The 12,671-nt window shown below is 15.1% G+C and overlaps 2 protein-coding genes across 2 annotated transcripts; one reads left to right on the forward strand and one right to left on the reverse strand.

Annotated features, from left to right (window-relative positions):
- Window positions 1-1,194: 1,194 nt before the first annotated feature.
- On the forward strand, window positions 1,195-2,198 carry LOC128952006 (uncharacterized). The gene is made up of 2 exons (XM_054297327.1): window positions 1,195-1,336; window positions 1,822-2,198. The coding sequence occupies exons 1-2, from the start codon at window positions 1,199-1,201 to the stop codon at window positions 2,188-2,190; spliced, it is 507 nt and encodes a 168-aa protein (XP_054153302.1). The 5' UTR covers window positions 1,195-1,198; the 3' UTR covers window positions 2,191-2,198.
- A 2,719-nt stretch (window positions 2,199-4,917) lies between these two features.
- LOC128951616 (putative serine protease 29) lies at window positions 4,918-6,673 on the reverse strand. Its single transcript, XM_054296864.1, has 3 exons — window positions 6,513-6,673; window positions 5,555-5,984; window positions 4,918-5,079 (listed from the first exon to the last, which is right to left on the reverse strand). Exons 1-3 carry the CDS (start codon window positions 6,671-6,673, stop codon window positions 4,918-4,920), a joined length of 753 nt encoding a protein of 250 aa, XP_054152839.1.
- Between the last annotated feature and the right edge of the window lie 5,998 nt (window positions 6,674-12,671).

Below are 12,671 nucleotides of genomic sequence, written 5' to 3' on the forward strand. Positions count from 1 at the left end.
AAATATCTTATTAAAAAGATAAAATGTGATCAAGGTGTAATGTTGACCAATGTTGTAAATAATTTTTAACTTAATAAAAAATTTAAATTGGTCACATTTTAATAAATTATATGAAAATTGTTCAGCTAATTGCAGTCGCGACTACGGTTTATAAATTTTTTTAAACACTAATGTAAATTATCTTGTATATATTTTTTAAAAAATTAAGAAAAATATCACATTTAGTTTGAATACTATTTAACAATTATTTTTTAAAATAAACTGTAATCAATCATTTAATAAAAAAATTTTTGAAATTAAACAGAAAACTTTATAACATATAATTTATTGAATATTTACAATATATATGTATATTTGACATTATTTTAATAAAAAAATATTTTAATGAATATTCATTATATTTTATTCATATTTAATTATATAATATATGTAGTAATTTTTATACTAATATAATAATAATAATTTTACTTAAAAATTTCAATTTTTGTTTGTAATTTTCTTTATCAGTTTAATTAAACAATTAAATAATAACTAATATCTATAATAAATTAATCTCTAAGATTTTTCAATTAGTTATAGATAACTAATTTTAGTAATTATTTATTGTTTTAAACGATTTTTATAGTGTGACATAATTTACATTTTATATTTATTAAATTAATAATATTTAAAAATTTATAAATTAAATATAAAAATAAATTTACATATTAAATAATCTGTCTGAAATGTTTTGGGGCACATTGTTTTTTTTAAAAAAAATAATTGTTTTATCAATAAAAATAATTATTTTAAAATTAATCAGTTTTTGAGCAACTTTTTTTATATACTAAAAATTATTATAATATCAAATATATTTATATATATATTAATCTTAATTAATTTATGAAATTAAACACTTGCTTTTCTTATTTGAAATTGATAACAATTTAATCAATTATTACCTAATTTACAATTAATTATTAAACAAAGTATAATCACAAAATAAATAATCAAATATTTTATTTCCAAAAAATTAATCAATTATTTTACTTTCAAAAAAAAAAAAAATTACTTACTCTAAATGTAATAATTTTTTTCGCTGCATATAAATACCAGTAGCAAAACAATGTAAAAAATTAAATTAAAATAAATTACTTATTTGATATTATTATTAAAATATTTTTTTAAAAAAAATCATAAGTAATTATTATTATTTAATATGAACAGTAAAATTGTAATTGTTACATTGGCATTAATTGGCCTAGTACAATGTGAATTAGCAACTACATCATTGAAATCCGCTAGCGATAGTCAAATTGTAGTATCACCTAGATCAAATGGTCAAATAAGCGATGCTGTAAGTATAAACCTTTAAAATATTTTAATTTTTTTAAATATAAATTAATAAATAATACTGTATTTTTAAGTATAAGATTTATTTGAAAATATTTATTAATAAAATTAATTAATTAAATATATAAAGTAATAGTTTATATAGTATATGTTAATACAAAATATGTTATATTTTTAAAAAATAATAATTTTTATTAAATTTCAAACTACACACTATAGGGTCGTTAGATTTTAGATTTAAATTTTACTAATTTTACTCTTGTTAAAAATTAACTATAAATTTTTAAAAAAAATTAACTATAAATTTTTTAAAAAAATTAACTATAAATTTTTAAAAAAAATCATACTTATAATATATATATATAATTTTTGTATAATTATTTTTATAAAAATTTCAAACTAACTACAAACTACACTTTTTGAAAAAATATTGTTTCAATATAATTATTAATTATATTTAATTTTTATTTTAACCCCTATAAAAACTAGGGTCGTCACATTTTAGATAAAATTACCAAGGCCCGATCCACTAACTACACAATAGGTGTCTACGAAAATATTGACCTGAATAGTGTCAAACAAAATGCTAGTCTAATTGTTGGTGCATTTATGAACCTAACGGCAGATTTCACGGGTCAACCCTGTCTTACCGTAGACGAGGACAACATGTGGCGGACAACTGATAACAATTGTTATGCAGTATTAGCCGAAAAAGTTTTGCATACATTGAACGGTCCGTACAATCTGGTTATCGGTGAGAAAGCCTACTTGAATGTCGACTTTTTCTTCAAATATACGGAAGCAATGTATGAATTTTTTTTGGGACCCCTGTATTTCTGTGTAATTCAAATCAATTAAATTAATCAACTAATTTAAATTTAATATTTAAATATATTAATTTAAAAAATTAATTAATTTAATATAAAAAATTATAATTTCAAAAATATTTTAACTATTAATAATTCAAGATATTTTATTTTATTTTTCATTATTTTTTTCCGAATAAAATAATTGCATTAAAATAATAAAAAAAATTTTTTTAATAATTTTTAGTTAATTTAATTTATATTTTATATTAAAAAATGTTTATTATTATTATTGACTTAATATTATTGTTAAGTGATTTTAGTATTTTAATTAATATTAAATAGTAATCTTAACTTGTTTAATTACTTGAAAAACTAATAATCTAATTAAATTATGATTAAACTTATATATATTTATTATTCTTTGATAGTAAATTATAGTAATAGTAAATAAAATTACAAAAAAAATATTATAATGTTTTAAAATATATATATACTATTTAATATTTATATTAAACAAGATATAACTAAATATATAATAAAATATCACTAATTTAGACATTGAGTTTATATAATACTATTGATATTTAACAATTATTTCATATAACATCAACAAAAAACTGTAATCAAACTTTTATTCAAACAATTTTTAAGTAAAGTTTTAAATATTAGTAAAATTTTAGTTAATCGAATAGCTTTCATCAAATTTATTTTTAATTAAAATGTAGATCTTTTAAATAGGGACAGTATGAAAAAAAGTAATTTTTTTCAAAAAAAAGTAATCAATTGATTACTTTTTTTCATGCAAAGTATGAAAAAAAGTAATTTTTTACTTTTTTTCATTTTATAGCATAAAATCAATTTATACTTTATTTTCAATATTATTATTTTACAGTTATTCAACAATTTTATTTAACTTATTATTATAGTTAATAGTGTTAATTAAATAAATAATTTTTTATAGATTACAAATTAATATGAAATTGTTAATGTTATTTATTTTGATCATTAGTGACCAATGGTCATTACTGATAATTATTATAAAATAATTAAAAATTTTATTTTGTTTTGTTTTATTAATAAATTTATGTTAATTATATTAATATTAATATTTGCTATAAATTGACCATTGGTCATTTTTGGTCAATACAAATAAAAATAATCAAAAAAGAAAATTAACAATATAATTTTAAATTACACATTAATAGTTATGGTCAATTTTAATTATAATGATCAAAAGTGACCAATGGTCAATTTATAGCAAATATTAATATTAATATAATTAACATAAATTTATTAATAAAACAAAACAAAATAAAATTTTTAATTATTTTATAATAATTATCAGTAATGACCATTGGTCACTAATGATCAAAATAAATAACATTAACAATTTCATATTAATTTGTAATCTATAAAAAATTATTTATTTAATTAACACTATTAACTATAATAATAAGTTAAATAAAATTGTTGAATAACTGTAAAATAATAATATTGAATATAAAGTATAAATTGATTTTATGCTATAAAATGAAAAAAAGTAAAAAATTACTTTTTTTCATACTTTGCATGAAAAAAATTACTTTTTTTCATACTGTCCCTTTTAAATATTTTCGAATACTAAATTATATTTTTTTTTATTCAATTACCATAATTTTAATTAAAAAAATATTTTTAAAAAAATTATTTAAAAAATAAATAGTTAATTAACAAGTTTTAAAAAACTGTATTTAAATTTTATATTTAAAATTTTTACTAAAAAATAAGTTGAATGAAAATAATCTTTTAGTATCAGAAAGGCATTTTAACTATTATTATTAGAAATTTTTTACTAAATGTTTTATTTAATAAAGATTTGTAAACAAAAAAAACATTGCATTTGTTTTTTTTGTAATAAAATAAAAACAAATTTTTAAAAGTAAATATTTTACATTTTAATTTTAAAAAAATATTAATTTTTATTTATACAATTTACTCAAGAAAAGCATAAATTAAAAATTTTATTCTTAAAAATGTAATCATTTTTTTAAATATGTTTTGTTAGTTTTTAATTATTTAAACTAATGTATACTAATTAATATTATTTTAAATACATTACAGATGACAATTATTTTTTAATATATTGTATATTGAAAATAATAGATAAAAAAATAATTATTTGTTATATATTTATTCATAATTATTTTAAGCAAATATTTTTCTTCGATAGTTAATTATAATAATAGATTTACTATTATACAATTATAAAGTATAATATTTACAAATAAAAAAATTTTAATGTTTTAAAATTTATATGTTATTTATTATTTATTTTAAATAAGATATAACTAAATATATAAAAAAAATATCACACATTTAGACATTGAGTTTATATAATACTATTTAACAATTATTTGATATAAAAACAACAACAAAAAACTGTAATCAAACTTTTATTCAAACAATTATTAAGTAAAGATTTAAATATTAATAAAATTTTAGAATAAACTATCATCAAAAATTATTTTATCAATTTTATTGTTAATTTTTTTTAAATATTTTTAATTATTTAAATATGCCAAAAAATATTTAAATATTTTACAATGCAAATTAAATTTATTATTCAATTAGCATAGTTGTAATTAACAACAACAACAATAAAAAATAAATATTAATAATAAATTATTATAATTTTTTTTAAAATTTAAAATAATTTTGTCTCTACAACAAAATAAACAATAAATATTTTTTAATGTTCATTTAAAGCAATTTATATTAATAATAATAATATTATTATTTATAAAATAAGCTTGGTAGTATCTCTAATCCATGGTCTATAAGCCAAAACATTTGTATTGATTTCGGGAAATTCAAAAGTATTGCAACCGTTTTCACTATTAATACCAATTAACGTAATGTTTGGAAATCTTTTTACAACAATAGGATCGCCATTATCTTTCTATAATTAAGTAATTAATATATTTTTATATATTTCTATATATAATAAAATAATTTTGATTTTTTAATAATAAGTGCTATTAAAATATTATTTAATAAAATAATTAATTTCTTAAATAATAAATAATTAAATAATAATTATTAAATGTTTAAAAATATCATATATATATATATATTAATATTAATAGTATTAACGAAATATATTAATGCTAGATTAATTAATATAAATTTATTTATAAATTTATATATTATATATTAGATAATTATTAATTATTATTTTTTATCTAACAATTACTGAGATTAAATTATTAAATATATATATATATATATATATATATTATATATATATTAAATACTAGTTAATTATTAATTATTTTTTTTAAATCTAACAATTACTTAATTTAATACATTGCAAATATAATGTATTGTAATACATTCTAATATAATATATATATACAGTAGACTAAATTACTAACCGCACAGGCACCATAGATAAAATTTGGATCATAACCGGGTAGTGATGTACAAAAATTATTAACAAATATCGGTTTATTTTGATGTCGATTTTGACAATCATTTTGTTTTAAAATATTAGCCGCAAATCTCCTGATAATATCCGACGGTTTCGGTTCACTGGACTTATCTATTGAACCCCAGCCGCTAAAGTCGACACTTATTTTTTTATCCTGATTTATTTCGGGAAATGATCTAGCTAATTTTATCGATTGACATGGTTCCCTATCGACTACCGTATCCAAATGTAGCAAGGCAATATTATTGTTATTTTGATTAGCCGGGTCATAGTGTGGATGCCGGTACACTTGTATAACATTGGCTACTATGACGTCATCGGTATCTTTTAGATGTTGACTACCACATTTGATTTGATAATAGGATCGATCATTTCTAAATATTTTTTTTAGTTTTTTTTTGTTAAAAAAAATTATATTTAATAATTTAATTTTTTAAAAAAAATTATATTTATTAATTTAATTTTTTTTAAGTAAAAAATGTTAACTATAAAAAATTTGTTAATTTATATCAACAACAACATAAATAATTTTGCTAATAATATATATAATATATAATAATTGTATAAATGTTTTTAATTATTAGATAATATTGATTAATATATATATATTATACAAACAATATTACTAATTTAAAAACATTTATACAACAAATAGTTTTTTTAGATAAATAAATTAAAAAAATAGATAATTTTTTCCCATTTATTTAGTATATTTAAAAACAATATTATTATTATTTTCGTAATTAATGTTTTATTTTATATTCATAAATATATATATATATATATATATATATATCAATATATTGTATATAAGCAAAAATTAACTAACACTAAAATTTTTTTACAAATTAAAATTTTATTAATTAAATTGTCCTAATAATAATAATAATAATATATGTTACCTGGGTACACAGTTAGCAGCTGTAATAACCCATCTAGGTGCAATAATAGCACCGCCACATAATAGATCGGTAGTACGTGTTTTGACAATAGCTGTATAGGCATAGTAGTCAAAGTTTAACGAACCTCCCGGTCCTCTTAAACACTTAACAATTGAAAACATGTTAAAAAATAATGTATAAAATATGAAAATAACTAATAGTTTTTGAATAGACATTGTTTTTTTTTGTGTTTACAAATATACTTTTAAAATAAATAAATAATTTTTTAACTAAAATTTTAGTTTTCTGTTTCACTATTTATACAATTAGTTTGTATTGTTTACTAAATATTTAGATGAAAATGTTTTTTTTAATATTATTTTTTATTAATAATAAATACTGTATTATATAATATAATAAAAATATATATATGTTTTGTATTATTATTAATAATTATTATCTATTGAACATATTTTTTGAAAATACAATTTAATATATATTTTAAAAATACATATTTTATATAAAAATAAAACAAAAATTAATTGTAATTAAATAATTTAATTTACTTTATTGTATCATTATATGTCATTTTTGTTGATAAAAGTTAAGCTATTATTTAAAATAACTAATAATAATTAGTAAAAAATGTTTTGAATTTAGTTATTATGCAATGAATTATTTAACTTATTATTCAAATATAAATATTTATATTAAAATAAAACATTTTTCTGATAATTTATAGATGTTTACAAAAATATTTTGTATTATTTATATATATATAAAAATGTTGTTTAAGTAATTTTTACACAAAAAAAACAAAATTAACAATAAAAATAAATAATTTTAAACTATGAAATAAATTGTGATGATGATTAATTAATAAAAAATTGCATGCATTTATCTTTTTATTTAAAAATGATCTGTATCATAAAACAAAATATCTAAAAATAATTAATTCCTCCAATAAATGATAATTATTTAAATTATTATATATTAATTGTATATCAATATATATATATATTATTTTAGTTGTCAACCTTGACATAATTTTAATTATTATTAGTTTTAGTATTCTAATAATAAATACTAATATATAAACAAAAATCTAATAAATAGTTTAAATAGATAGACATATAATAAAGTATATACAGTATATAATTTATATATACTTAATAATGAAAATTAAAAAAAAATAATTAATTTTTTTTAATTAAATCTAAATAAATAAAAATTAATTATATATTTTATTAAACATAAATGATAAAATTTATAAAGCTAATTTTATCAAATTGTGAATATTAGATTAAAAAATATAAATATTTTAATATTTTTAATAGACATCTGTAATTTAGATAAATAATAATAAAATTCATTGAAAGCAACTTTTTTAGCATCTAATTTTAAAAATTGTATTTTTGTTTTATATTTATATCTAATTTAATGAAAGTAAATTTCCAAAAAAAATTAATAAATTCATTATCAATGTAATCAAAATAAACAATTAAAAACAAAATTTTCAATAAATTTAAAATTATTATTTATTTAATGAAAAAAAATTACAGATAATATATTTAATGCACACATTAGTTACAAGGATTATAAGTTATTTAGTTTTTATAGTTTAACAATAAAATTAATCATAATTTAAAAAAAAAAATTATATATTAAATATCTATAAATCATATTTAGTACAATTTTAGTATAAATCATAAATACATATAATAGTATCAATTAAATAATATCAAAATAAATTTAAATCATTAGTAATAGTAGTTAAATCGTGATAAATATTTAACTAAATAGATATTTTTTTGAAAAAAAGATATAACAATAAAAATATAGTAAATGTTTATTATTTTTAATTATTTTGTTTTATCACAAAATTTACTTTATTTTTTGCAAATATATTAATTACATTGTATTTTAACAAAATTAATACATTATTAACTGTACATGGTCATTTTTTTATTATTAAAAAAAATTATCACGTAATAGAAATGAATACTAATTATGCAATTTTATTATTGGTAAATAATTATTGATATATTTTTTGTTTTTTATAATAGTATTTATTTATTTATTTTAGATAAAAAATGATTTTTATTGTGAGGGCTATAATAGTCATGAATTTTATATAAAATTAATTAATACAAATGTATAATAATAATAATAATAATAATAAATATTTGATAAATAATTATTTAAAAATAATTGTTTATATGACTTAGTAATAATTAAACAGTAATTTAAATATTTAATTAAAGTATAAATTTATTTTTTATATTTAGCAATTAATAATCGATAATAAATATTCAATAATAGTTTAAATATTTTTTTAAATATTTATATTTCTATATATTTGTATTTGTTTAGTATTATTAAAGTCTACTGAATATATAAATATTTTATAAAATTCAATTATTATTATTTATTAAAAGTTTAAAAAATTATAAATATAATTAAAATTTATAAAGATAAAATATATTAAATTACAACATTTTGATTACAATATTACTATATTTAAGTATTAATTTTTTAGCTACAATTTTAATTCAAAAAATTTTTAGTAATTTAAGTTTAATAATTATTTTTTACTTTTATTATATACAACAAAATAAAATATTTGATTACTTAAAAATTAATTGTTATAATTAAAAAAGCATTTTATTTTCTAACAAAAAAATGTAATTTAATTTTTTTGATTAAATTAAAATTAACGATTTATTTAAGTCATAACTCTAAAAAAACTTTTTTTTAGATTAATTAAAATTTAATTTATATATTTGTTTGTTTAATTAATAATTTTTTTCCTAGATACAATTTCTATCAAGTATAGACGATTTTTTTTAAATAAAAAATATACTGTTAATACTATAGTAGCCATCATTATGGCACCGGTATCTCTAAATGTTAATTAAACAAAATTTTTGATTAATATTTTTAATAACTTTATTTTGTCATTTATATACTTACATCATAAGTATATTAATAATTTATTTTAACTTTATCATTGTTTTTAAATTTTTTATTACAACATATAATGTTAAATTTGTTTTAAATAATTAGAATTATGTTAATATTTTTATTATTATTAAATAATAACTTTTTTTAAGGAGTGGTATAAATAATATTATTATAATTTAGATGATATTACATATTAAATAAACTATTTGTTTCATATAATTTCATAATATATATTTTACTTATTATTATTTTGTTTTAGTTTTTATATTATTAAATATATATATAAATTATTATTAATAATAAAAATATTAATTTCATTATTATCACCTTGACCAATTACACTTGAATGAATCATTAAATAATTTTTAATATTAAATACAATATCAAATTTATTAATATTTCAAAAAATTATAATTAATTAGCAATTATAATTATTTTACAATTTTTTTTGTTGTTGTTTTGTTATTTTGTTCAATGATCATTTAATTGATTATGTTATCTAAGCGATTATTTTTTGAAAATATTTTGAAAATTTTAGAAATTATTTATTTATTTTTGTTACTTTTAATTTAATTAAATATAAAAAAAATCAATAATTAAATTATTAATTTTATTTAAAATAAAACTGTACTCAAAATTAATATTTAAAAAATTTAAACTTTATTTACTTATATTGATTGTAGTTTAATAGTTTAATATCGATTTTACTATTTTTAATATATTAATAATTAAACAAAAAATTAATAATTTAATTTCAGATAAAAAATTTAAATAAAAATTTAATAATCGTTGACTTAAATTATGTTTGGTTTTGCCACACCCTCTGTGTAAATGTGTGTTAATTTTTTTTATTGTTTGCGAAAAAATATAATTATTTAATAATCTCAGGGATACTTAAATAATAATAACAATAAAAATTTTATAAAGTTAAAACACATTATTTTGTTTAAAAATTATTTTTTTACCAAATAAATACATTTTTTTCAATAAAATAAGATTTTTTTTTATTTATTTGTCTAATTTAATGACTGGCGCTGAATGACGGATGAACTCTCTCTCTCTCTCTCTCTCTCTCTCTCTCTCTCTCTCTTTATTTGTTAAAATATGTATTAATTTTAATTTTTTTAAAAATACTATGTTATGAATAAAACATTTTTGTTTGTATTATTGAAAATCATTTACACACACACACATAAACTTACTTACAGATGCAGATTAATTGGATATTAAAAATAAACAAAAAATTAAATAAATAAATGGGACACTCACTCACACACACACACACACACACACACACACACACACACACACACACACACACACATAACAGTGTGTTTGTGTAATTGAGGGACAATTATTTATTATATATAATTTGATTGTATTATATATATATACAGTATATACTATTATTAATAAGCATTTTCTAATAAAAATTTTTAAATAAATATAAATTATTAGCTAACTATAGATAAAAATTTTTGAATTGAAAGAAAAATTTTCAGATTAAAAAAAGATTAAAAGATAAAAACTATTATATAGTTTTTAATTTTATTTGTTTTTTTCAATACTAAAATAAATTATTATTATTAAATATATTTATATAATAATACTAATAATATAGAATTAATTCTATAGACTAAATATAATAGGGATAGATAGGGAGTGATAATACACTATATATGTACAATACTATGGGTACATTGTATATAGGTGCAATAATTATGGGGACAGTCATGTTTATAATTGGATAGGAGGGGAGGGAAGGAACGGTAGATATTAAAAACAAAATAAAACAAAACAAAAAAAATAAACTCAAGTTTCCTTTAAAGGTCGCGACATTCACAAGGATTTTGTTGTATATTTTTTTTAGTTTTTTTTATTGTTTGTTATGTATTTCAATATTTAATTAAATTAAAGTTTTTATTATTATTATTATATTATTTTTGAAAAATATAACACTTAATTGTATTTTATTATTTTTTGTATTCAAAAAATAAATAAATAAATATTCATTATCATTATTTTTAGTATATTATTATTAATATCATATCATTTATAATAATAGTATTGTAAACAATTAGTAATTTAAATTTTTGTTTTGTCCAAAAAATAATAATCATGATAATAATTATGTAGATTTTTTTTTATATACAGATATCTATTTCTAAATTTATTTATTTTTTATAAATAGATTATAATAATAGTTTTAATTTAATAATTAACGATTCTATAAAAATAATAATTAAAAAATATCTATAGATTTACAGTTAGAAATATGTTTTATTTTATTTATTTTTTGCAAAATTTTTTTTTTATAAATTAATTTTTTTTCAATAAAAAATAAAAAATTTTAATTGTCTCAAACTATGTTAATTTTGACCTTCGATTTATTTGGATTTTTCCCCATAAAATTTTTATTAATAACTTATAAAAAAATGTAATAAAAATTTTTAAAAATAATTTAATACATATTTTTTTGATAACTAAAATTATTTTATAAAATAAAGTTATAAATTATTTATAATGAAAAAAATATTTATTGATAAAAATGTAATAATTTAGAACAAATTTATATATCATTTAAAACGATTAATATTTTTTAAATTAAATACATTTTTAAAAAATATTATTTTTATAGATTAAAAAATAATTGATAATTTTTAATTTATATTACAAATTTACAATAACATTAGATACTTGTAATTTAAATGCTAATTAGCAAGTTAAAATAATTTTTAAAAAATTAATACTTAATTATTTTGTGTTGAACCAAATATATATTAATAATATCTATTATATTAAAACAATAATAATTATAATTTAAATTAGTTTTATAATGTATATAAAAGTATAATTAGCAACTATTTAACAATTATAATTTACACACCAATAAAAACAGCTTATTATAATTACTCAAGTAATTACTAATTAAACTATAATAATAATAATAATAAAATAAAATTTTAAAATATAAAATTGTTGTCTGCCAATAAAGCTTCGGGATATAATAATAATAATTTGAAATAAATATTTAAGAGGAAAGGGATTAAAAAAAATCATTTGTCATTTTTTGTTGCAATGAAAAAACGATAGCTAAAACATTTAAAATTGGGATCAATTTTAAATGTTTAATTTGCTGGCAATTGATATACATTTATATATTGTATATATATATATAATTAATCTTTAAAATTCAATATAAAATTGTACATAAAC

This window comes from Oppia nitens, unplaced genomic scaffold (assembly GCF_028296485.1).
Source record: "Oppia nitens isolate AA-2021 unplaced genomic scaffold, nextdenovo-longstitch-racon4-pilon3 scaffold1_pilon_pilon_pilon, whole genome shotgun sequence".
NCBI classification, from domain to species: Eukaryota; Metazoa; Arthropoda; class Arachnida; order Sarcoptiformes; family Oppiidae; genus Oppia; species Oppia nitens.

Excerpts from the sequence above, each read along its gene's own strand:
- LOC128952006 (XM_054297327.1), top strand. The coding sequence starts at position 1,199 with ATGAACAGTAAAATTGTAATTGTTACATTGGCATTAATTGGCCTAGTA. Across the intron at positions 1,337-1,821 it reads ATGGTCAAATAAGCGATGCT|GGTCGTCACATTTTAGATAA; the intron begins GTAAGTATAAAC and ends TATAAAAACTAG.
- LOC128951616 (XM_054296864.1), bottom strand. The coding sequence starts at position 6,673 with ATGTTTTCAATTGTTAAGTGTTTAAGAGGACCGGGAGGTTCGTTAAAC. Across the intron at positions 5,985-6,512 it reads GCTGCTAACTGTGTACCCAG|AAATGATCGATCCTATTATC; the intron begins GTAACATATATT and ends AAAAATATTTAG. Across the intron at positions 5,080-5,554 it reads TTATCTATGGTGCCTGTGCG|AAAGATAATGGCGATCCTAT; the intron begins GTTAGTAATTTA and ends ACTTAATTATAG.